The following is a 27,222-nucleotide window of genomic DNA, read 5'->3' on the forward strand; positions in this document are numbered from 1 at the left end:
TGATTACGGGTCTCGTCCGGTGTGGTATCATTGTGTGCGTGTGTGTTACGGGTCTCACCCCGGTGTATGTATTCGAGGTACTCCTCGCTCTTTTGTTTGGGTTTCAACCCTGTGTTTTGTATACATGTTTGGTTGGTCTTCATCCCCTTGCCTTTACATGGCATGCTGTAATTTGGGTAAATAAAAAAACATATCACGCATTCCTGCACCTGTCTCCCGATCCCTTTATGCCAACATGACAAACGGAATGAGCAACAGCTACTTTGGCTACATACGGACGTTAGTGAAATTCCCACGAGAGAGCAATGGTTAATATGATTGGATGTTAATTATTTGGCTAGGCTACCTGTATTTGACATTGTTGTTATTTCGCTGAAGACTAGACGGTTTCATTTTATTTTTGGCACTGAATCCAGGCTACTCACGTGAGAAAAAAAACCTCACCCAATTGTATAGCCCCGTTGGAAAATATAAATGGACTGTTTGAAAATGTGTTTTTAAATGTGAATCACATTTTTATTTGGCGTACCCCCGACGGAAAAAGTAGACCTCCAAAAGTACAAGGTTTGCATAACTGTAATGGTATGTGAGAAGTGTAAGTTGTGACTGTGTTAACAATACCAGAGGTCACATGTCAATGCACTCTAATGACCAGTAGATAGAGCAGCATTACCCATCTTCCCTGATCGATCATGCTACTTCTGTTCTGCTGCCAAGCCTTTAGTATCAAAATTCCAACACACATTCACAAATCTAGATGTATTTGTTAGGGGGTGGTTACAACTAAGATGTGAACTTGATGATCCTTTTAAACAGATGGAAGGTCAAGAGAGTAGGTTTCTGTTTAATGCTGGTCTATCTCTCCTTGCTGTTATTTCACTTGACAACATAGGAAAACCCTTCTTTGCCGTTGAATGTTTTTGTAAAGTTCCACAGATGCGTTTCAGAGAGGATCCATTATATAATGTTTGATGATGCGAATGAATCAGCGTGGCCTGTTTTCTCTAAGGATGGTGACTGTCATTGAGAGTAGCTATCAGCTGTGTGGCCACCTGGGCCTCAGCTTACTCATAGGCGCATCATGCTTTTGCCCCTTCGGGATCCCCTTGCGTATTAATAAAGTTATGCTTTTGACAAATCGCTCAAATTCCCTCACAGCCCCATGGCAGGCACACACATACACATTTGGCATCTGTTGACCCGATGTGGCATACTGCACAGCAGAAAGTATGTGACAATAACTCTGAGTGCTGGATTGTAACTTGAGTGTATTTGTGTTTCAGGGATTCAAGGACAAAAATGTTGGGACATAAGGACTCCCATGAGCCCTAGAAGCCATTTTGAGATTATATGTACCCTAACCTTAACCCTTACACTCATTCTAAACCAAACCCTAACCCTAAACGTAACCGTAACAAGCAGTTGCTTATCGACAGTTTGTTGATTGTATCTGTAAAGCACTTTGTTTATTGCCCCCTCTATCTGCCTGTTCCTCAGTTTGATCCCCGTGTCAGCGTTAATGTCATTTTGTTTCTCCTGTCCAGACGCTGTCAGTGTTTTGTTTCATGTCCGTTATTTATTAAATGTTCACTCCCTGTACTTGCTTCTCGTCTCTCAGCATCTGTCCTTACTCTGATTCAGAGGGCTTGTGTTAAATGAGGTATACACATTTCAGTTGAAGGCATTCAGTTGTACAACTGACTAGGTATCCCCTTTCCCCTTTCCCTTCCAATCACGGCCAGTTGCGTTACAGCCCAGGATTGAACCATGGTCTGAATTGACGCCTCTAGCACTGAGATGCAGTGCCGTAGACCACTGCGCCACTCAGGAGCCCCTTTATATGGAATCATGTAGTAACCTTTTTTTTTTTTTAAACAAATCAAAATATATTTTATATTTGATTCTTCATAGTAGCCACCCTTTGCCTTGATGACAGCTTTGCACACTCTTGACATATATACATACAGTACTGTGCAAAAGTTTTATGCAGTTTCAAAAATAGACATGTTAATAGATTATATTTAACTAAATGCAAAGCGAGTGAACAGAAAAATCAAATCCATATTTGGCGTGACCACCCTTTGCCTTCAAAACAGCATCAATTCTTGTAGGTACACTTGTAGAAAGTCAGGGATTTTGTAGGCATATAGTCAGGTGTATGCTTAAACAATTATACCAAACAGGTGCTAATGATCATCAATTCAATATGTAGGTTGAAACACAACCATTAACTGAAGCAGAAACAGCTGTGTAGGAGGAATACAACTGGGTGAGGATCAGCCAAACTCAGCTAACAAGGTCAGGTTTCTAAAGACAGTTTACTGTCAAAAGTCACACACCATGGCAAGACTGAGTACAGCAACAAGATGCAAGGTAGATGTACTGCATCAGCAAGGTCTCTCCCAGGCAGAATTGTCAAGGAAAACAGGTTTCCAGATGTGCTGTCCAAGCTCTTTTGAGAAACACAAAGAAACGGGCAACGTTGAGGACCGTAGTCGCAGTGTTTGGCCGAGGAAACTTACTGCAGCAGATGAAAGACACATCATGCTTACTTCCCTTCGCAATCGGAATATGTAGAGCAGTGCCATCAGCTCAGAATTGGCAGAAAACAGTGGGACCCTGGTACACCCATCTACTGTCCAGAGAAGTCTGGTCAAAAGTGGCCTTCATGGAAGACTTGCAGCCAAAAAGCCATACCTCCGACGTGGAAACAAGGCCAAGCAACTCAACTAACTACGAAAACACAAGAACTGGGGTGCATAAAAATGGCAGCAGGTGCTCTGGACTGATGAGTCAAAATTTGAAATATTTGGCTGTAGCAGAAGGCAGTTTGTTTGCTGGAGAGCGGTACACAAATGAGTGTCTGCAGGCAACAGTGAAGCATGGTGGAGGTTCCTTGCAAGTTTGGGGCTTAATTTCTGCAAAAGGAGTGGGGGATTTGGTCAGAATTAATGGTCTCCTCAATGCTGAAAAGTACAGGCAGATACTTATCCATCATGCAATACAATCAGGGACTCATCTGATTGGCCCCAAATGTATTCTGCAGCATGACAACGACCCCAAACATACAACGAAAGTTATTAAGAACTATCTTCAGCGTAAAGAAGAACAAGGAGTCCTGGAGGTGATGGTATAGCCCCCACAGAGCCCTGATCTCAACATCATCAAGTCTGTCTGGGATTACATGAAGAGGGAGAAGCATCGGAGGCTGCCTAAATCCTCAGAAGAACTGTGGTTAGTTCTCCAAGATGTTTGGGCCAAACTACCTGCCGAGTTCCTTCAAAAACTGTGTGCAAGTGTACCTAGAAGAATTGAGGCTGTTTTGAAGGCAAAGGGTGGTCACACCAAATATGGATTTGATGTAGATTTTTCTTCTGTTTACTCACTTTGCATTTTGTTAATTGATAAATACAAACAATTAACATGTCTATTTTTGAAAGCATTCTTACTTTACAGCATTTTTTCACACCTGCCTAAAACTTCTGCGATGTATGTATGTATATATATATATATATATATATATATATATAAGAGAGAGACACACACACGACTGGGGCAGCTCTAGCAGGGCAGAAATTTGATGAACTGACTAGTTGGAAAGGTGGCATCCTATGACATTGCCACATTGAAAGTCACTGAGCTTTTCAGTAAGGTCATTCTACTTACAATGTTTATTTAAGAGATTACATGGCTGGGTGCTCGATTTTATACACCTGTCAGCAAACGGTGTGGCTGAAATGGCAGAATCCACTCATTTGAAGGGGTGTTTACATACTTTTGTATATATGCTGTATATACTTGTTTTTTTTACTCAGTTGGGGTCTCAACTTAGAATAGTACACATTTTGAAAAAAAGTGCTATCTTGAACCTAAAAGGGTTCTTTGGCTGTCCCCAAAGGAGAAACATTTGAAGAACCCTTTTGGGTTCCATGTAGAACCCTTTCCTATGGGGACAGCAGAACAACCCTTTTGAAGCATTTTTTTTCGTAAGAGGGTAGAATACACAAGGTGCAATTTCAATTAGACCATGTCAGCAAATAATTTTAGATTGGTAAATTAGTCTAGCGGCCAGCTATCTAAATTTAGTATTCATGGTCGAATTACCGGCCGGAGGGCCCCTGTTGATTTTGTTAGTCAGTCTCAGTCAGATATCACATTATAAACTGCAAACATTTCACCACCCTATGGCAAAATGTGTAAAATTGCGTGAAATTTGCTGTAAAACAGAATTTTCCTCTCCACTCCATGGCAAAATAAGTAGAATTGCATAAAATGTGTTTAAAAAAATTAGAAAAATCTTCTCTCATGGCAGAATATGCAGAATTGATGTAAACTTGCTTTAAACTGCACCATTTTCTCTACGCCCCATGGCAAAATGTGTAGAATTGCACAACATTTTTAAATTCTCTCTGCTGTCAAGAGGGGGGTTGCTGGAATGTTTTGCTCGCAATGTGGTGGGGGGGGGTGTCAGTCCTCTCAGTCTATTTATTCCCAGCTCAGCTCAGTCTGATCTCATCCCAGGTAATTGACTGGATAAACACATCGCCAACATGCCAGCTGAGTGTGTGATAGGGAGAGACATGGCGATTGGATAAGCGGGAGGGCGGAGTCAGCGAAACACTGGGCGCAACTAAAGAGAGACTAAAGGAGGACAATGTGTAAAGCAATTCTCCTTCACTGTGTCAGAGATGTTTTACTCAGCATCCTCTCTCTCTATATCTTTCAATGAAGTCCCAACTTTGGATGTTAATATATCATGTCCTGACATTAAACGTAGGTTCAAAATGGGGATTTAAGAAGACCTGTTTTCTCATTTAAGTATCGTATGTCAATGTTATTCATCTGATGTCATATCAAACCAATGTCCATATATTATTAGTACTATGTGGGTTTATTGAAGGTGATACACATCCATTTTATTTGTAACACGCTTCGTAAACAACAGGTAGAGTAACAGTGAAATGCTTACGGGTCCTTCCCAACAATGCAGAGAGAAGAAAAACAGAAATAATAGAAAGATAATGACACAAGGAATAAATCAAATTGTATTGGTCACAAACCAGTGTTTAGCAGATGTTATTGCGGGTTGTAGCCATCACCACTTCCGCCGAAGTCGGTTCCTCTCCTTGTTCGGTCGACGTCACCGGCTTTCTAGCCATCGCCGATCCACCTTTCGTTTTTCCATTTCTTGTTTTCCTACACACCTGGTTTCAATTCCCTCAGTATTAGACGTATATAACCCTCTGTTCCCCCCCATGTCTGTGTGTGGAATTGTTTGTGGTTTTGTGTATGTGCACGCTAGACTGGTTTGCGCTGGGTTATGTCAACCCATATTGTGTTTAGTGCCGTGTGTTTTGTTCGCCCAAATAAAAGGCTCCTTTGGCTACCCAACTTCTCTCCTGTGCCTGACTCCCTTACAGCCAGTTACACATACCAAACAGCAGCAAAATGCTTGTGCTTCTAGCTCCGACAGCGCAGTAATATCTAACAGTTTCGCAACATATAACCAAAATACACCTAAATCTAAGTAAGGAATGGATTAAGAATGTATTGGACTTTGGACTAAGATACAGTGGCATAGTATAGAATACAGTATATACATATGAGATGTGTGATGCAATATCTACACACAATTAAAGTGACTAAGATACCGTAGAATAGTATAGTGTGCAGTTTACACATATGAGATGAGTAATGCAAGATATGGAGACATTATTAAAGTGGCTAGTTGCTTGGCCATGCAGTCATAGGTGAAGAGGGAGTACAGGAGGGGCTGAGCACGCACCCTTGTGGGGCCCCTGTGTTGAGGATCAGCAAAGGGGTGTTGTTTCCTACCTTAACCACCTGAGGGTGACCCATCAGGAAGTCCAGGACCCAGTTGCACAGGGCAAGGTACAGACCCAGGGCCTCGAGCTTGATGATGAGCTTGGAGGATACTATGTTGTTGAATGCTGAGCTGTAGTCAATGAACAGCATTCTTACATAGGTATGCCTCTTGATTAGATGGGACAGGGCAGTGTGCAGGCAATTACATCATCTGTGGATCTATTGGGGCGATAAGCAAATTGAAGTGGTTCTAGGCTGGCAGGTAAGGTGGAGGTGATATGATCCTTGACAAGTCTCTCAAAGCAATTCATGAGGTGAGGGCTACTATGAGTAATGATAACTTGGCTATATATATATATATATATTAACCTTTATTTAACTAGGCAAGTCAGTTAAGAACCAATTGCTCAGGGACAGAACGACAGATTTTTACCTTGTCAGCTCGGGGATTCGGGGATTCGATCTTGCAACCTTTCGGTTACTGGTCTAACACTCTAACCACTAGGCTACCTGCCGCCCCATACATGGAGTACAAGTACTGAGTCGATGTGCAGTATGTAGTAGGTAGATACAGTATGTACACATAGGCAAGGGTAAAATGACTAGGCAACAGGATATATAATAAGCAGTAGCAGCAGCATATGTGATGAGTCTAAGGAGTTCCCACAAGTGAAGGGAAAAGGTGAGAGGAGGAGAGTGCATAGATGCGAGACGGAATGCAACAAAGGGATAATGCTGTTATGCAGCTGCTATGAAAGTGAACTGTGTTTTCATTCTGCCGATTCTGTTGAAAACCGTTTCATAAACGGAAGCAAACGGAACGAAAAGGTGATAAACATACCTGAATTTGTCCAGTAGAAACTTTTCTTTGCAACTGTAGAACTGATGATGATTACACCCTAAATCAGCTAGATGCAGGCAAGAGTGTGAAAGGCGGTATTGAATGTGTCAATATCTGTCCCATTGACTACTCAAATTTCTCTCGACCTGTGCACTTACGTTATAAACTTTAATTTGTAGGCTAGGTTGTAGCAACCTCATGATGGGTATAGGGAAAATGTTAGTATCATGTAGTAGCCTAAACCTATCGATGTTACATTGAGCTGGGTGAGTGGGATATGAATGGCAGTAGTGGTGTGGACCATGTTAATTTCTTACTGATGTGGACACCATCTGCTAACCATGTGTATGTGACAAATAAAATTTGATTTAGGAACTTGAAGCTCTGGACCTGCTCCACTACAGCCCCTTCGATGTGGATGGGGGCATGCTCAGCCGTCCATTTCCTGTAGTCCCCGAATCTCACAATGAAACAGAATTGTGGTGAATACAATCTTACCACAAGTACGAATGCTGTCTAATAAACTTAGATTTAGCCGTCTCTATCTATTACCTCATAATTTGCGTACATGTTGATGAATCATGTTTTTATTCACAGACCAGAGATGGAGAGGTCAAAGGAGCTAAAGGCTTAAGAAAGCAAATAAAAAACATCTCTACTCTTCAGGGCAGCAAAAGAGAGAGGAGACAGAGGCTTGGATCTTATGCTGCCTCTGTCTCTTTAAAAACAGGAGCATGCAATCTCTGCTCTTCAGGGCAGCAAAAGAGAGAGGAGAGAGAGGCTTGGATCTTATGCTGCCTCTGTCTCTTTAAAAACAGGAGCACGCATGTGAGGGGGAGGGGGTGTTGGCTAGTTGGAACAGTCCTCCTCTAATGAGGAGATTTGAGAGACACCAGAGAGAGAGAGAGAGGGAGAGAGAGACCCAACCATAAGGAGAAAGGGGGAATGAGATGACAACAGAATGCAGGCTGTGATACATAAAAGAGCATGATGTATTGAATCAAAGGAAAAGGAGAAATAAATCTGGATTTCTCACCGGCAAGGGAGCAAGAATAAAAGCATCAGTATCGCTAAACCACTTAAGGACGTGGATTAAAAAAGAGAGAGGGAAAGGGAAAGGAGAGGAGGAAAATAATCAGATCACTTGTTTATTTTCATGGTCCGTGTGCGCACTTGCTGTCGGTGAGAGTGTGCATATGTGTGTGCGCATATGGGAAGAGACTGCATTGCTGTTCACTAGCAGAGGCATCAGGAGAGAACCAAGCTGAATCCCTCTTTTTTTCTTTCTCTCTCTCTATTTCTGTGTTGCACTGTGTGGCAGGAGCATGTTGGGTGGGTTGAGTACAAACGACAAGCTGAGCTAGCCAAAAGAGATGGACCTGTAACGCTGTAAATGCTGTTGGATCTGGCCAGTGGCTGCGTGGGATCCCAGGTTTCTAGGTGGAGCCTGGTGGTCTTCAGCTGCTAGGGAGAGTTAAAGCTAAAAGCCCCAGAGAGGAGGAGGCACAAGTATCTGGGAGTGTGCCGGCAGTGGGGCCCTGCGTGGAGGGAGGGGGCCTGAACCTAAACCCCAAAGAAAAGGAGTTTGCTGCGTTTGTGTTGGCAGGGAGGACGCATGGCTGGCGTGGGCCTTCCCCCTTCTGTGAGCTGCAGCTGTAGGAGATTGGACCGGGAGTGAAAGTGAACCAAACCTCCAGGATAATGGTTTGAAGAGGTTCCCGCTGCTCCTCCCTGGCCTGACAGGAGGGACCCTACACTCTGGGGGTCTATTTTGCTTTTTCCTCTTTTTATTTTTCTCTTTAAGTCAACCCGGGGGATTTGTTTGGGTGTCTTCCTCCCCCCCACACCTCATCATCATCATCATCACTAACCCCACCTCCATCTCTGTTTTTAGTTTGTTTTCTTTTTTTGAGATTTGGGGGATTTGCCAAAACCTATTTCATGCATGTCCACTGGGGGCAGGTTCAACTTTGATGATGGGGGGTCATACTGTGGGGGGTGGGAGGAAGGCAAAGCCCACGGCCATGGCATCTGTACTGGGCCGAAGGGCCAAGGCGAGTACTCAGGGTCCTGGAGCCATGGCTTTGAGGTGGTGGGGGTGTACACATGGCCCAGTGGGAACACCTACCAGGGCACCTGGGCGCAGGGCAAGCGCCATGGGATTGGAATGGAGAACAAGGGCAAGTGGGTGTATAAGGGGGAGTGGACAAGTGGATTTAAGGGACGCTACGGCCTCAGGGAGAGCACCGGCACCAGCGGGAAGTACGAGGGGACCTGGAACAACGGTCTTCAGGACGGATACGGCACTGAGACCTACTCCGATGGAGGTAAGACCCAATCCCAGACCCAGACTGAGCCATGTTTAATGGGTGAGTACCCTCTGTGTAAAGCATCAACATATGGATTTTGAGATACAGACCAGCAGGCCCATTCTTCAGAGTGAGTTGACAGTATTCGGGGAAACCTAGGTGCACCACACACACACATAATCTAAATGTCACTTGCTTCATTCTTCTCCTATCTCTCAGACACTCTCTAATCTCTCTTTCTCCGTCCATCTGTCAATTGGGAAAGCAGATCCCTCTCCCCTGCTCGTGCTGCAGTGGGAGAGACATTCCGAGGCCCAAATTAAGGCCACCGGACTCCGCATGCAGCCTGAGAGAGAGATTTCAGGTCACCCCCAAAGCATAGGGAACAAGCAGACAGACAGAATCATGGTTAACCTGGCTGGGAGGCCATAAATACACACCTTGAAGCTGACAGTGATGAGAGTCTGGAAGTCCTTACTCTACCTCAAATGCACACACACTCTCTCTCTACTAAGGTGGATTTCAGATCCATTCTGATATATTTATCAAAACACTTCCTTTAGCAAGGCAACGGTACTTAAAACAATCACACAGTCAAAGGGCATGACGGTCTGTAGAATATTTAGATTTCTTCTGGTGAAACCTCCTGGTGCAACATCATAGTCTTAGTATAGAAGGTTCTATCTAGAACCTAAAAGGGGTTTCCAATGGATTGTCCCCATAGGATAACCCTTTGAAGAATCCTTTTGGGTTCCATGGAGAAGCCAAAAAGGTTCTACATCAGTGGAGGCTGCTGAGGGGAGGATGGCTCATAATGATGGCTGGAATGGAGCGAATGGCATCAAACAAATAGAAACCAGCCATTACCACGAGACCGTCCTCCCCAATTAAGGTGCCACCAACTTCCTGTGTTCTACATGTAAGGTTGTTTTTTTTTCTCTAATTTGATTTTGAATTCTCTTGTATTTTATATTCATAAAATGTGTGAAATTGTAAAATGCAGGGCTCCCTTGGTCTCAATGGGTATCCTTGTTAAAAATAGTAGAACCATTTTCACAGAGGGTTCTACATAGAACCAAAAAGTGTTCTAGCTGGAACCAAAAAGTGTTACCCTATGAAGACAATGAGGAACCCTTATGGAGCCCTTTTTTCTAAGAGTGCATTGTTAAAGTTATATAACTCTCTAGCACCAGAACCTTACACAACTATGCACCCAACCAACAGCCCAATGAACACTGGCTGAGTCAGGAGAGGAGGCTAATGAGGACAGAATATGCAGAATAGATATGACACAGACGATATCCACAATGATAACAGTTACAGTGTCCGCTCTGAAGTGAGCACCAGGCCAGCGAGGCTTTGTTATAATGAAATGAGTATGAGGCATAAGATAAAGAAAGGGATTTGGAGAAGACAGACTGGTAGATGAAGATGGAAAAGCATGAGGTATACGATAGAATAGTGTACTATTTTCATATGAGAGAAACTTCAAATCTACAGTATTCATTATGTAACACTTCAATGTGTTCGTAAATCAGTCAGTGTCTTTAAAATACTCCAGTATACTCTTCCTGTCTGAAGGCTTCAGCATTTTATGCCCAACAACAATTGTTATCAGTTGATTACACCATCTAACATTGACAATAAGAAAGTCTTGCATTCTACCCCCGAACTTTGCTCACACCCTGCTTATCTTACCACTCCTCAGGAGAAGGATCTATGCCTGGAGCAGTTGTTTTTCTCTGTATTTATATCTGTCTACCTCGTTCCACTGCATTACAGCAGTGGCGCCTCTGTCTCTGTACAGCAAGTTGCTGTGGGAACGCACACAGACATGCAGCAGGGCTGCGTGTCACAGGGGACTCAGTGTTGCTCACTCTGATTGGCTGGCTGACTCTGCTAATGTTGTTTACTTACTTGAGCAGTGAGCGCTTATCTGGCTGCTATATCATAATCACAGAAGAAAGTGACAGAGAGGGGGAGACAAAGATACAGAGAGGTTACAGTAGCATTGTCTTTGCTCTCAGGAGGAGCTAGAAATTGTATACTGTCAATGGCCATGGAATGAGGAACCCATCCAAGTAGCTATCTAAGGAGAACACTACAACAGTGCCTGTAAAAGAGAAGTTACTACATGTCATGTAGTGTTTTTGATGGTTGTTGACACTCCACCTTGATTGCTGATTAGCACATCTGTGATTGGGAGTAAAGCAAACTCACTGTACTGGGAGCTACAGGAAACTGTCCTGACAGTTGTTTCTGGATATGAGTCAATATTACAGTGCAGTAGCCTGTATGATTTGACCCCTGACCTACATACTGAACCATCATGGTTGTTTAGAAATGGTTTGTGCCCTGTAGAGATGAGGAGGGGGCTAATTTTGTAGATGGCCAGGCGATTTAGGTGATTGTATCCTTGGGCAAGGTGTGTTATCTAAGTTACTGAGGTAATCTTTTTGCTGTTGAAACGGATTATGTTAATGAGACCAAAGAGACACCAAGAGCAGTTCCTCAAAATGATGAACACGATGTGAACAAACGTTTGTGATGTCCCAATTCAATTTTTTGAGGGGAATTAACGTTCAAATCATAATTCAATTTTTTAGGATGTTTCTATGAGTTAAATAATCCTTAAATGGACAAATCTAAGACTGGGGCACATCATCGCCTCTCAAAAACTAAATCCCTTAACCGGATAACATCCGTAGTCGATTTAAGCTTACTGAGAGATTTAGCTTTTAAACTGCAGCTCATTTTGAATGTTGCCGTTTCTCTAGCAGTTTCGCTAGCTGTAGTCTGTCCTGGATTGCAGTCTGTCTGTGTCTGTTCTAGCCAGCTCTTCTATGGTTGTCTTGCAAGCAGAGTGACATCAAACATTCCCATAGCCACATGATGCTCCTGTTTCAGAAGATGACACACACATTACGAAAGTAGCACCTGCTTTACAGCCCAGACCTATCTTACAACACTGCTGTAGCGTGTCTCCTGTTCTGTCCCGTGCACATTACTCTGTGTCTCTCTCACACAATCGCACACAAACACACTCAGATCTGATCTGCAAGTGCTGACTTGATGAAATATAAAAATGTTAATAATTCATGAAAGAGTTCATCCAAACACATTTCTTGCCATCCTTACTCCAGTTTGAATATCCTCTTATGAATTGTACACACTATGCGGTCGAGGGCTTTGTGTTGCCTATTAGGGGGGGTCCAGGTCAATTGGTTCCAGGGTCAACACCCTGGGGGTTCAGGGGTAGACTTCGAGGTAGCCTATGTTTGCCCTGTTTGGTGGGTGTGGCGGGGTGTGGCTTGAAGTAATGAGTGACATATTTGAAGGGCAGCGGTGTATTTTGAACCCACAGCCCAACCCCCTTCCCTGTTTTTCAACTGGTCGTTCAGAACATCACTGTTTCCCTTTAATTGAACGTTGCATTAAAACAATTTGTCCTGAACACAGCTCTGGTGTCTTTTCTACTCCAAAATTAATGAAAATAAAATGATGGTAAGGCCATTAAAAGGTCATTTCCCCCTCCAAAAATGAGGCTAACAACATAGTGGCTGAACCATAGGATTGCCCATCTGTATTTGTGCTAATCATTAGCTAGATCAGTGCTTCCTAAACCCTTTCAGTCATGGCCCCCTTTCATCATGGGGGAACAGCATCTGCTGAAAAATATTATAAAGGAGAAATAAACCATCGAACCGCTGTGCAATGTCACAGGCATCCCTATCAATGAAAACTAAGGTGGGCCAATTTCTTTTCTCAGTTGAAATCAAATGTAAAGGTGGTTCTGAAGCATTCTTAGGGTGATTATTAGGTTGCATTAACATGATGAGTGCTTTCCCCCCCAAAATGTTGGCCTTCAAATGTGTTTTCTAAACATAAATATGGAGGATAGGTTGCTGCTGCTGATGGTCAGAGTCTGTGAGACAGGCATGCTGCCTGTGACTGGGGAGATAATCAAATCAAATTGTTTTTGTCACATGAGCGGAATACAACTGGTGTAGACTTTTCCATGAAATGCTTGCTTAAGAACCCTTTCCAACTAGGCAGAGTTTAAATATAGTAATAAAAATAGTAACACATTAGATATAAATTAAGATACACAAGAATGGAACTTTATACAGGGAGTACCAGTACCAGATCAATGTGCAGAGAGGTACGAGGTATTTGAGGGACATGTACATGAAACAGGCTTGCTTGAGCCTACTGCTTGAGGTTCAGAGAAACAGCCCTTCTCTAATTCTGTAGCCTTCTAGAAACCAGTTGTTTCAAAGTGTAGAATACTACCAAATTTGACTTTGAACTCACATAATTTTACCTAATATAACCGTTACCAATTATCAGTCATTTTGAGAAATACCGCTCACAATATAGTTGCACAGCAGAAGAGCGCTTCATTGGTTTATAGTTAATCCATGAGGAGCTCTTTGATCATGGGATGAAATACTATAAAGCAAAAATAAGTTGCTGCTGGATAGTAAACACTGCGGAACAGCCTTTGTGTAAACAAACTTCCAGAAGTAGTCAAAGCACTCTTATTTAAAAGCCTTTCATTTATTATGATCACGAACCCCCTGTCCCCCCCGCAAGTTATGCGCCTGTATGCAGCCTATTACAGTGGGCTCCAAAATGACTGGCAATGCACAAACAATACTTAAACAAATATAAACAATTTCATTATAGAGAGAAACTCAAAATACCAACATGTGAGAAATGCTGTACTTTATTAATGTTTCAATGGAACCAACCAAAATCATTCAATTATTTAATACAAAATACATTTAACCAAAATCAAGGTTTCATAATTATTGGCACTCCTCATTTAGTACTTAGTGCAACCACCTCTAACAGCATGGAGTCTTTTCCTGTAATGTTTGACAAGGTTAAGGAACACATTTGGAGGGATTTTGGACCATTCCTCTATGCAGATCCTTTCAAGATCCTTCACATTCTTGGGATTGCGCTTATCAACTGCCCTCTTCCACTCAGCCCACAGGTTTTTGATTGGATTGAGGTCCGGCGACTGGGATGGCCATGGCAGAACATTGATTTTGTTGTCACAGAACCATTTCTGTGTGGATCTTGAGGTATGTTTCTGGTCATTGTCTTGTTGGAAAGTCCACCTACGGCCAAGTCCCAGCCTTCTGGCAGAGGCAACCAGATTGTCAGCCAAAATTGCCTGATACTTGGTAGAATTCATTATGCCATCAATCTTAACCAGTACCCCTGGCACCTCTGGAATTATAACAGCTCCAAAACATCACTGACCCCCCTCCATATTTCACCATGGGTATGAGGTTCCTCTCCTTGTATGCATCTCTGTTTCGACGTCAAACATGCCGATGCTGTATCTGACCAAAACGTTCAATTTTGGTCTCATCTGACCAGAGCACCTTCCAGTCATAATTTAAATGACGTTTGGCAAACTCCAAGCGCTTGCGTCTGTGTCTTGGGGCTTTCATCTCGCAACCCTTCCAAAGAGCCTGTGGATGTGGAGGTGGCGTCTGATGGTGCTTTTTGAAACCTGGTGACCCCAAGACGCCACCAAGGCCTGCAATTCTTTCACAGTGATTCTTGGGGATTTTGTTGCTTCTCTTGCCATCCTCCTCCCTATCCTGGGGAACAAAATGCATTTGCGTCCTCTACCCGTGAGGTTTTCAACTGTTCCATATCTTTTGAATTTTCTAATAATTGCCCTGACCGTGCTCAGTGGTATATTCAATTGTTTGTGGATCTTCCTGTAGCCATTACCAGATTTATGAAGGTTTAGGACCATGTGTCTCTTTTGAACTGCTAGTTCTTTTGTTTTCTTCATGGTGTTGGATGACAAAGGGATATTGCATGCGTGTTACCTCATTTTTATACTCTAGTGAAACAGGAAGTGATGTAATGGCTCAATATAGTTCGTTAAGACTTAGATCAACTTAAATAAGTGGAATTTAATTTGTGGTTTAATTTTGGTAGATGTTATTTACAATAATCTTTAATGGTGCCATTAATTGTGAAACCTTGATTTGGAGGACATTGCTTTTTAATTAAATCAATCAATTATTTTGTTTGGTTCCATTGAAACATTATTAAAGTACAGTATTTCTCACATGTTGGTATTTTGAGTTTCTCTATAATTATATTGTTTATATTTGTTTAAGCATTGTTTGTGCATTGCCAGTCAGGGGTGCCAGTAATTTTGGAGCCCACTGTATATCAAAATGAGAGCCATCATTTGATTACAGGTTGAGTAAACTTGCAAAAAGTAATGCAATCTCGATTGGAAGGAATATACAAACAGCCAAGTTCAGCCTAAAAACAGAACAACGCACATTGTTAAATACCCTATAATAAATTATGTTTTGGCGCATAATCAAATCAGGATTGCTGTGATGTGTCCGCGTCTCTGATCTTTCCGCGTTTAACCATTTGTGCTGCCGCCTGTACTGCTGTTCTAACGCATCTCGCAGCACTCCGGATGAAAACCTCCATCGAATTCGTTTTGACATGTGAGTTGCAGAGTCCATAGAAAACTAAAGATTCTTAGAAGATTATTGTAGGCTAAATGCATTACATACTAGGCCTTAATGTGAACAAGCTGTGCATGAAAACGACGGAAAGTGTTTTCGGGTGCGTTTCTTTCAAAATGTTAGCTGTTTTCATGGCTGTGGGGAAATTAAATAATATGCTCCCTGATTATTAACTCGACCGAGAGATGCCTCCACAATGCAGAATTTTCTACTACGCCCGAGTTAACCGATGAAACTATTTACTGTAGCTTCATTCTGAAATGAAATAGGTTTTCCGACTTCCTGATCGAGCTGTAAGGGCACATAGCCGGTGGGAAACTGTTCAGGCAAACCACAGATGAACGTGCATCCATCCACCCAACCCCACAAAGAGAACGTATAATTAACACCATGGAGTCTATAACGGCTACGTACTGTAGGGATGACACGATTCAAGTAGGCCTGCCTATAACATGTTTTGCTTGATGTGAAATGATTCATGACATGTTTTTTATGTCAATGTCAATGAAAGGAAAAGGAAAATGTCACTGACATTTCAAAGGCGCACAATACCTTTAATTTAATCAACACACATTTGTTCAAAATTTATACAGATACTGCATTTTTTCTCTGCTAGATGTGACATTGGATTTAATTTATGTATATAATCCATGTTCATGTGTGATGCACCAGACATTATAGCCTAGCCTAGCTATGCTTGACTAATGACTGTAGTGAGATACAAGTCCTAATGGGGAGATTCCCATGGAGTCAATGGATCCCCAAAGACTCAGAGTTTACCCATGCCGCCCTCTCCTGAGAGAGAGAGAGACATCCATCCCTTCCCTACTTTCTTTATGCTTGACCTCCTTCACTGAGAAAATCTGCTGTTGCAGGTCGGGAACACACCAGTCTTTCATTACGGCCTTATTCTAGTTAATGTGTCTGCAAACTATAACAACAATATAATATGCTGTGTCATGGACCTGATCACACTTTCAAGAGAGGGGAAGTCACTTCTCTGTGTATGTTCCAGCCAGACATAACCCACGTTATTTCAGTCAGGGCTTTATTTCAGCTGTGTCAGCAAAAGCTGTAAAAATACAACATTTTCAAAGACACACGGAAGAAGCACTCATACTCCTACTTACACACACTCACACATTCTCAACCCCCAATCTCTCGTTATCTTTCTCTTTCTCTCTCCCTCTGTATTTCTCTCTTTACCTTTGGAGAGTCTGTGCTGGAGTTAAAGACAGTGGGTGAAGGTGCGGAGCAGAGAGCTGGAGAACAGGAAGTGATCCTGGATAGAAATATGAGATGTGCCAGAGCAGAGCTGGAAGGCACAGGCTAATTTCTCACTGTCTGTCTTGCTGTCACTGTCTTTCTCTGTGGGAATATAAATGTATCCTATCAATTGAGGCCTGTGTTTGATCCATCATATGTCACACAGCTGTTGACTGATCAGGCGGGTGTGGCCAGATGTCGGCCAGCTGTCTGGGACAGGAGGAGTATTTTAAAGACACTGACTGATTTACGGACACATTGAAGTGTTACATAATGAATACTGTAGATTTGAAGTTTCTCTGGAGTGTCCCTCATATGAAAATAGTACACTATTCTATCGTATACCTCATGCTTTTCCATCTTCATCTACCAGTCTGTCTTCTCCAACCAAATACTAATTTTCCCCCATAATTTGAAAATAAATTCTTTAAAAATCCTACAATGTGATTTTCTGGATTTTTTTTCTCATTTTGTCTGTCATAGTTGAAGTGTACCTATGATGAAAAGTACAGGCCTCTCTCATCTTTTTAAGTGGGAGAACTTGCACAATTGGTGGCTGACTAAATAATGTTTTGCCCCACTGTATATAGGCCTGGCAGTATACAGCCCAGAGAATATGCAGATGCCCACCCAGCTTCAGTCAGACTGCCAGACCTGTTCTGAAGAGTAGTAGGTTTCAATAGGTTTCCATTCTAACTGTGGCGGCAGAAGTAGCAGCAGCACCAGTAGCAGCATCACCTCTAGCAGAAGTATCAGCAGCACCACTAGCAGCAGTAGCAGAAGTATCAGCAGCACCACTAGCAGCAGCAGTAGAAGCAGCAATAGCAGCAGCACCTCTAGCAGCAGTAGCAGAAGTATCAGCAGCACCACTAACAGCAGTAGCAGCAGTAGCAGCAGCACCTTTAGCAGCAGAAGCAGCAGCACCTCTAGCAGCAGTAGCAGCAGCCCCTCTAGCAGCAGTAGCAGCAGCACCTCTAGCAGCAGTAGCAGCAGCACCTCTAGCAGCAATAGCATCAGCACCTTTATCAGCAGTAGCAGCAGCACCTTTATCAGCAGTAGCAGCAGCACCTTTAGCAGCAGTTGCAGCAGCACCTTTAGCAGCAGTTGCAGCAGCACCTTTAGCAGCAGTAGCAGCAGCACCCTTAGCAGCAGTAGCAGCAGCACCCTTAGCAGCAGTAGCAGCAGCACCTTTATCAGCAGTAGCAGCAGCACCTGTAGCATCAGCAGTAGCAGCAGCACCTTTATCAGCAGTAGCAGCAGCACCTTTAGCAGCACTAGTATCAGCAGCACCTTTATCAGCAGTAGCAGCAGCACCTTTATCAGCAGTAGCAGCAGCACCTTTATCAGCAGTAGCAGCAGCACCTTTATCAGCAGTAGCAGCAGCAGTGTGTTGCTGTGGGGGTGGGGATATCCAACACTCTCTCTGCTGTTGCCTTATTGAGCCATCCAACCCTATGCATTTCACTGACATGCCAGCCCACAGAGATCAATAAAGGCAAAGAGTACAGGGGAGTGTGTGTGTGCGTGTGCTTGGGGTTAGGGAGTTTGGAAAAGGGGTGATACAAACAGAGATACTGAGATTGGTTGGAATCCTTATAGGGGCCTAAATGTGCTGATTCCACACATAAGCAGCATATTATAGAATGCTTGGCACGTTGAATCACAGAGCAAGAGGAGCTATTACATCAGAGGGTTTGCTCAGTCTTTGGCAGCACGGAAAGGACAGAATATAGATTAGATAGGCTGATACTGTATATAGATGGATCCCATAGATCCGTCAATCCGGCAGTGTGTGTGTAGTGTGTATGTGTGCGTGTAAGAGAGGAAGATATAGAGAGAGAGGAACAGAGAGAAACAGAGAGCGACAGAGAGATAGGCAGTGAATTGTCCTAGATTTCAGCACCACACAGTTGGACTTAAGCTGTAATGGGAAATAGAGAAATCCTGCTACATCTAAAATACCAGCTACTAAGGCAGTATACAGAGGGAAAGTACTGGATTGCGCCTATTCACAGACAAAATAGACTCGGAGTGTAGTTCACGTTTTGAAACCATGCTACTATCTCTAAAGAAAGGCCTTTAATGATTCAAAACTGTCAAAACATCATGTCATGTATCGCATCAGGCTGAAAATCTGTCACATAACCTCACATAATAGTATAGCACTGAACTGAATTACGGAATCCAGAGAGCGGGTCAATCTCAGAGTGAAGCATTATTGTTTTGGAATGACAATTGGAACCTAATCTTTGACCCTAGCCAGCCAGGATCAGTTTGCTACCTCTACAGTGCATTTGTAAAGAATTCAGACCCCTTGAGTTTTTCCACATTTTGTGACGTTACAGCCTTATTCTAAAATTGATTAAATACATGTTTTTCCTCTTCAATCAACACACAATACCCCATAATGACAAAGCGAAAACAGGTTTTTAGACATTTCTGCAAATGTTTGAAAATAAAAAACAGAAATACCTTATTCAGACCATTCGTTATGAGACTCGAAACTGAGCTCAGGTACATCCTGTTTCCAGGTACATCCTTGAGATGTTTCTACAACTTGATTGGAGTTCTACTGTGGTAAATTCAATTGATTGGACATGATTTGGAAAGGCACACACCTGTCTATATAAGGTCCCAAAGTTGAGAAAATAGCTGTGCAGCGAACCTCCCCATCCAACCTGACAGAGCTTGAGAGGATCTGCAGAGTAGAATGGGAGAAACTCCACAAATACAGGTGTGCCGAGCTTGTAGCGTCATACCCAAGAAGACTTGAGGCTGTAATCGCTGCCAAAGGTGCTTCAACAAAGTACTGAGTAAAGGGTCTGAATACTTATGTAAATGTGATATTTCAGTTTTAGTATTTTTTGTAAATTTTCCAACATTTCAAAAACCTGTTTTTAGCTTTGTCATTATGGGGTATTGTGTATGGATTAATTGTGTGTAAAAATAAACAATTTAATCAATTTTCGAATACGGCTGTAAAGTAACACAGTGGAATAAGTCAAAGGGTCTGAATACTTTCCGAATGCACTGTATACAGGACTATTCTGAGACGTGATCTGCCAGAGGGGTTGGCAGACAAGATGATAAACAGCTGCCATACTGGACGTCTCAGGGAAAATAACATTCCATTATTTTGTTGGCAAAATGTCCCATAAATAACGGTGCTGACAGGAAATGGGATGGACATGGTGATAGATGTTATAAGTGCTCTTCACTTACTTAGTACCTCTCCACAGTTTCACTCATACATATACTGTGTACATGTATACTGTGTACAAGTGTACAAAAGATTAAGGACTGCCCTTTCCATGTCATAGACTGACAAGGAGAATCCAGGTAAAATCTATGGTCCCTTATTGATGACACATGTTAAATCCACTTCAATCAGTGTAGATGAAAGGAAGGAGAGAGGTTAAAGTTTTTTTAAGCTTTGAAACAATTGAGACATGGATTGTGTGTGCCTTTCAGAGGGTGAATGGGCAAGACAAAATATTTAAGTGCCTTTGAACAGGGTATGATAGTAGGTGCCAGGGACACCGGTTTGTGTCAAGAACTGCAACGGTGCTGGGTTTTTCACATTTCCTGTGTGTATCAAAAATGGTCCACCACCCAAAAGTCACCCAGCCAACTTGAGTCAACATGGGCCAGCATCCCTGTGGAATGCTTTCTACACCTTGTAGAGCCCATCCCAACGAATTGAGGCTGTTCTGATGACAAAACATGTTCTTAATGTTTTGTACACTCAGTGTATATTGATGACAAGCATAGTATTATTACTCTATCTTTAGTATAGTAGTGTTGGTACTGGTAGTAGTAGTGGTGGTACTGGTAGTAGTGGTGGTACTGGTAGTAGTAGTGGTGTTGGTACTGGTAGTGGTAGTGGTGGTACTAGTAGTAGTAGTGGTGGTACTGGTAGTAGTAGTAGTAGTGGTGGTACTGGTAGTAGTAGTGGTGGTAGTAGTGGTACTGGTAGTAGTAATGGTGTTGGTACTGGTAGTACTAGTAGTAGTGGTACTGGTAGTAGTAGTAGTAGTGGTACTGGTAGTAGTAGTAGTAGTGGTACTGGTAGTAGTAGTAGTAGTGGTGGTACTGGTAGTAGTAGTGGTGGTACTGGTAGTAGTAGTAGTGGTGGTGGTACTGGTAGTAGTGGTGGTACCGGTAGTAGTAGTAGTGATGGTACTGGTAGTAGTGTTGGTACTGGTGGTAGTAGTGGTACTGGTGGTAGTAGTAGTAGTGGTACTGGTAGTAGTAGTAGTTGTGGTGGTATTAGTAGTAGTGGTACTGGTAGTAGTAGTAGTGTTGATACTGGTAGTAGTAGTGGTACTGGTAGTAGTAGTAGTGTTGATACTGGTAGTAGTAGTAGTAGTAGTGGTACTGGTAATAGTAGTAGTGGTGGTACTGGTAGTAGTAGTAGTGGTGGTACTGGTAGTAGTAGTGGTACTGGTAGTAGTAGTAGTGGTAGTAGTAGTAGTTGTGGTACTGGTAGTAGTTGAAGCATTCATTGTCTCAGGTAAGATGCAGACCATGCTGGGCAGCGAGTATTACTGTAGTTCCATCAGCTGAGTCCCGACAGAAGGATTTACACATAGTAGACTCTTTGTTGAGATATGAAACGACTCCTCCCTCCCCAGTTCTCACTCTCCCCCTCTCAATGGCTGGAGCACATTAAAAGCATGTCATCACATTTTTCCCCAAATATGACTTTCAGGAAAGTATGGGGGAAAACATTTAATGGTGTTGCATTAATGAACGTGAACTGTAAGTGAATTTGTCCCAATACTTTTAGTCCCCCTCGTTTTAGGGGACCATGTACGCAGCGGAGAGTACCACGCACCCGATATGGATGAAAATACAGACAGCACGTCAAAATACAGAGTGTACAGAGAAGTACAGAGCCAAAACAACAACAAATTGTCACTGTCCCAATACTTTTGGAGCTCACTGTATGTGCAATGTTCAGAGACAGTGAAGGAAGAGCTTTGACGTGGGTGCTAAAAAGATTGGAGGAGAAAATGGTTGATTGGTTTGTTCTATGAACAGGGAATGAAAGGGAGAGCAGTCACAGAGGGAGCTTTGGTATTGTTCTATAAAGCATTAAGTGAGAGGACGGTTGTCAAGTGTGTAAGTAGCGTTGGTACTGGAAGTAGTAGTGGTAATAGTAGTGGTGTTGGTACTGGTAGTACTAGTGGTACTGGTAGTAGTAGTGTTGGTACTGGTAGTAGTGGTACTGGTAGTAGTAGGAGTGGTGGTACTGGTAGTAGTAGTAGTAGTGGTGGGACTGGTAGTAGTGTATTTTGATGTCTGCTAGCAATCATACCATTCCCTTTTGAAGAACCTAAAGAGTGGGTATGAGTCTAAGGGGATAATATCATTGCTCTCTGCCCAGGAGTTCAGCCCTACAGCTGACCTGTTACTGGTGGTCTGGTGTCTCAATGCTAACAATGTGATACAACAAGGTCTCACTGTGAGGGTGAACAAACATCACATCTCGCAGTACCCCCAGACACCTTAGGCCCATATCTCCCTCACTAGTGTTGTGGTTGTCCTTGAAATATATGAAAATGAATTATTTATTGATATGCTGTTATATCATAGTGGCATGCATTGTAACATTTGTCTCTGTGTCTTTCTGCAGGTACGTACCAAGGCCAGTGGGTGGGGGGGATGCGGCATGGATACGGCATGCGGCAGAGTGTGCCATACGGCATGGCAGCCGTCATCCGCTCTCCGCTGCGTACCTCCATAAACTCCTTGCGCTCGGAGCACAGTAACGGGACGGCTCTGCTCACGGACCGGGCCGGCGTGGGGAGTGTGGGCGGGACAGGCTCCACCAGCAGTCCGGCAGTGTCGCGGGGGGGCTTCGTGCTCACTGCTCACAGCGAGGCAGAGCTGCTGAAGGGCAAGAAAAAGGGTCTGTTCCGAGGTCGCTCCATCCTCAGCGGACTCAAACTGAGGAAGTCAGAGTCCAAGAGCTCCCTGGCCAGCCAGCGCTCCAAGCAGAGCTCGTTCCGCAGTGAGGCGGGCATGAGCACGGTAAGCTCGGTAAACTCTGACATCAACTCCACCATCAGCCTGGGAGAGGGCGAAGCCGAGCTGGCCGTCGCCGAGGACGATGTGGACGCCACGGCAACGGAGACCTACTGCGGCGAGTGGAAGAACGACAAGCGCACGGGCTGTGGGGTGAGCCGGCGCTCGGACGGCCTGCACTATGAGGGTGAGTGGGTGGGAAACAAGCGGCACGGGTACGGCTGCACCACCTTCCCTGACGGGACCAAGGAGGAGGGCAAGTACAAGCAGAACGTCCTGGTGAGCGGCAAAAGGAAGAACCTAATCCCCCTCCGAGCCAGTAAGATCAGAGAGAAGGTGGACCGGGCTGTGGACACGGCCGAAAAGGCTGCGGACATCGCCAATCAGAAGGCTGAGATCGCCATGTCCAGGTAAGACCCAGCAGCAGGTCCATAATTTACACCTTCCGCTTCTTTGCTGTCCTCTTGGTCAACTCAAATTAAATGATCCAATTCGTACGTCCAGTCCCTAAATCTCTGCGACCACAGAACACTTTTCAAGGGAGTTGCCCTGATGAGGATGTGGACAACTGTGCGGAAAAGGGCGGACTTAAGTGGAAGGTGTAAATCACTAGTAGGCCTTATTTGGAGCAGGTCCATGTGTAGGCCTTACTAGTAGGCCTTATTAGCAGCAGGTCCTTGTGTAGGCCTTACTAGTAGGCCTTACTAGCAGCAGGTGCATGTGTAGGCCTTACTAGTTGGCCTTACTAGTAGCAGGTCCATGTGTAGGCCTTACTAGTAGCAGGTCTATGTGTAGGCCTTACTAGCAGGCCTTACTAGCAGCAGGTCCATGTGTAGGCCTTACTAGTAGATGTTACTAGCAGCAGGTCCATGTGTAGGCCTTACTAGTAGGCCTTACTAGATGTTACTAGCAGCAGGTCTATGTGTAGGCCTTACTAGTAGATGTTACTAGCAGCAGGTCCATGTGTAGACCTTAGTAGTAGATGTTACTAGCAGCAGGTCTATGTGTATGCATTACTAGTAGATGTTACTAGCAGCAGGTCCATGTGTAGACCTTACTAGTAGATGTTACTAGCAGCATGTCCATGTGTAGACCTTACTAGTAGATGTTGCTAGCAGTAGGTCCATGTGTAGACCTTACTAGTAGATGTTACTAGCAGCATGTCCATGTGTAGACCTTACTAGTAGATGTTACTAGCAGCAAGTCCATGTGTAGGCCTTACTAGTAGATGTTACTAGCAGCAGGTATATGTGTAGGCCTTACTAGTAGATGTTACTAGTAGATGTTACTAGCAGCAGGTCCATGTGCAGACCTTACTAGTAGATGTTACTAGCAGCAGGTATATGTGTAGGCCTTATTAGTAGATGTTACTAGCAGCAGGTCCATGTGTAGACCTTACTAGTAGATGTTACTAGCAGCAGGTCCATGTGTAGACCTTACTAGTAGATGTTACTAGCAGCAGGTCCATGTGTAGACCTTACTAGTAGATGTTACTAGCAGCATGTCCATGTGTAGACCTTACTAGTAGATGTTGCTAGCAGTAGGTCCATGTGTAGACCTTACTAGTAGATGTTACTAGCAGCAGGTCCATGTGTAGACCTTACTAGTAGATGTTACTAGCAACATGTCCATGTGTAGACCTTACTAGTAGATGTTACTAGCAGCAGGTCCATGTGTAGACCTTACTAGTAGATGTTACTAGTAGCAGGTCCATGTGTAGACCTTACTAGTAGATGTTACTAGCAGCATGTCCATGTGTAGACCTTACTAGTAGATGTTACTAGCAGCAAGTCCATGTGTAGGCCTTACTAGTAGATGTTACTAGCAGCAGGTATATGTGTAGGCCTTACTAGTAGATGTTACTAGTAGATGTTACTAGCAGCAGGTCCATGTGTAGACCTTACTAGTAGATGTTACTAGCAGCAGGTATATGTGTAGGCCTTATTAGTAGATGTTACTAGCAGCAGGTCCATGTGTAGACCTTACTAGTAGATGTTACTAGCAGCAGGTCCATGTGTAGACCTTACTAGTAGATGTTACTAGCAGCAGGTATATGTGTAGGCCTTATTAGTAGATGTTACTAGCAGCAGGTCCATGTGTAGACCTTACTAGTAGATGTTACTAGCAGCAGGTCCATGTGTAGACCTTACTAGTAGATGTTACTAGCAGCAGGTATATGTGTAGGCCTTATTAGTAGATGTTACTAGCAGCAGGTCCATGTGTAGACCTTACTAGTAGATGTTACTAGCAGCAGGTCCATGTGTAGACCTTACTAGTAGATGTTACTAGCAGCATGTCCATGTGTAGACCTTACTAGTAGATGTTACTAGCAGCAGGTCCATGTGTAGACCTTACTAGTGGATGTTACTAGCAACATGTCCATGTGTAGACCTTACTAGTAGATGTTACTAGCAGCAGGTCCATGTGTAGACCTTACTAGTAGATGTTACTAGTAGCAGGTCCATGTGTAGACCTTGCTAGTAGATGTTACTAGCAGCATGTCCATGTGTAGACCTTACTAGTAGATGTTACTAGCAGCAGGTCCATGTGTAGACCTTACTAGTAGATGTTACTAGCAACATGTCCATGTGTAGACCTTACTAGTAGATGTTACTAGCAGCAGGTCCATGTGTAGACCTTACTAGTAGATGTTACTAGTAGCAGGTCCATGTGTAGACCTTGCTAGTAGATGTTACTAGCAGCATGTCCATGTGTAGACCTTACTAGTAGATGTTACTAGCAGCATGTCCATGTGTAGACCTTACTAGTAGATGTTACTAGCAGCATGTCCATGTGTAGACCTTACTAGTAGATGTTACTAGCAGCAAGTCCATGTGTAGGCCTTACTAGTAGATGTTACTAGCAGCAGGTATATGTGTAGGCCTTACTAGTAGATGTTACTAGTAGATGTTACTAGCAGCAGGTCCATGTGTAGACCTTACTAGTAGATGTTACTAGCAGCAGGTATATGTGTAGGCCTTATTAGTAGATGTTACTAGCAGCAGGTCCATGTGTAGACCTTACTAGTAGATGTTACTAGCAGCAGGTCCATGTGTAGACCTTACTAGTAGATGTTACTAGCAGCAGGTATATGTGTAGGCCTTATTAGTAGATGTTACTAGCAGCAGGTCCATGTGTAGACCTTACTAGTAGATGTTACTAGCAGCAGGTCCATGTGTAGACCTTACTAGTAGATGTTACTAGCAGCAGGTATATGTGTAGGCCTTATTAGTAGATGTTACTAGCAGCAGGTCCATGTGTAGACCTTACTAGTAGATGTTACTAGCAGCAGGTCCATGTGTAGACCTTACTAGTAGATGTTACTAGCAGCATGTCCATGTGTAGACCTTACTAGTAGATGTTACTAGCAGCAGGTCCATGTGTAGACCTTACTAGTGGATGTTACTAGCAACATGTCCATGTGTAGACCTTACTAGTAGATGTTACTAGCAGCAGGTCCATGTGTAGACCTTACTAGTAGATGTTACTAGTAGCAGGTCCATGTGTAGACCTTGCTAGTAGATGTTACTAGCAGCATGTCCATGTGTAGACCTTACTAGTAGATGTTACTAGCAGCAGGTCTATGTGTAGGCCTTACTAGTAGATGTTACTAGTAGATGTTACTAGCAGCAGGTCCATGTGTAGACCTTACTAGTAGATGTTACTAGCAGCAGGTATATGTGTAGGCCTTATTAGTAGATGTTACTAGCAGCAGGTCCATGTGTAGACCTTACTAGTAGATGTTACTAGCAGCAGGTCCATGTGTAGACCTTACTAGTAGATGTTACTAGCAGCAGGTATATGTGTAGGCCTTATTAGTAGATGTTACTAGCAGCAGGTCCATGTGTAGACCTTACTAGTAGATGTTACTAGCAGCAGGTCCATGTGTAGACCTTACTAGTAGATGTTACTAGCAGCAGGTATATGTGTAGGCCTTATTAGTAGATGTTACTAGCAGCAGGTCCATGTGTAGACCTTACTAGTAGATGTTACTAGCAGCAGGTCCATGTGTAGACCTTACTAGTAGATGTTACTAGCAGCATGTCCATGTGTAGACCTTACTAGTAGATGTTACTAGCAGCAGGTCCATGTGTAGACCTTACTAGTGGATGTTACTAGCAACATGTCCATGTGTAGACCTTACTAGTAGATGTTACTAGCAGCAGGTCCATGTGTAGACCTTACTAGTAGATGTTACTAGTAGCAGGTCCATGTGTAGACCTTGCTAGTAGATGTTACTAGCAGCATGTCCATGTGTAGACCTTACTAGTAGATGTTACTAGCAGCAGGTCTATGTGTAGGCCTTACTAGTAGATGTTACTAGTAGATGTTACTAGCAGCAGGTCCATGTGTAGACCTTACTAGTAGATGTTACTAGCAGCAGGTATATGTGTAGGCCTTATTAGTAGATGTTACTAGCAGCAGG

The 27,222-nt window shown here is 43.4% G+C and overlaps 1 protein-coding gene across 2 annotated transcripts in view; it reads left to right on the plus strand.

Annotated features, from left to right (window-relative positions):
* Nucleotides 1-7,538: 7,538 nt before the first annotated feature.
* jph3 (junctophilin 3) overlaps nt 7,539-27,222 on the plus strand; it is a 55,193-nt gene continuing 35,509 nt past the window's right edge. For both annotated transcript variants that reach the window (XM_021568438.2, XM_021568445.2), the window contains exons 1-2: nt 7,539-8,994; nt 22,405-23,206. In XM_021568438.2, coding sequence (XP_021424113.2) covers nt 8,613-8,994; nt 22,405-23,206 — 1,184 coding nt within the window. In that variant the 5' untranslated portion in view covers nt 7,539-8,612. The remainder of the gene's footprint in view (nt 8,995-22,404; nt 23,207-27,222) is intronic.

The sequence above is a fragment of the Oncorhynchus mykiss genome, chromosome 2, assembly GCF_013265735.2.
Source record: "Oncorhynchus mykiss isolate Arlee chromosome 2, USDA_OmykA_1.1, whole genome shotgun sequence".
Classification (NCBI taxonomy): domain Eukaryota; kingdom Metazoa; phylum Chordata; class Actinopteri; order Salmoniformes; family Salmonidae; genus Oncorhynchus; species Oncorhynchus mykiss.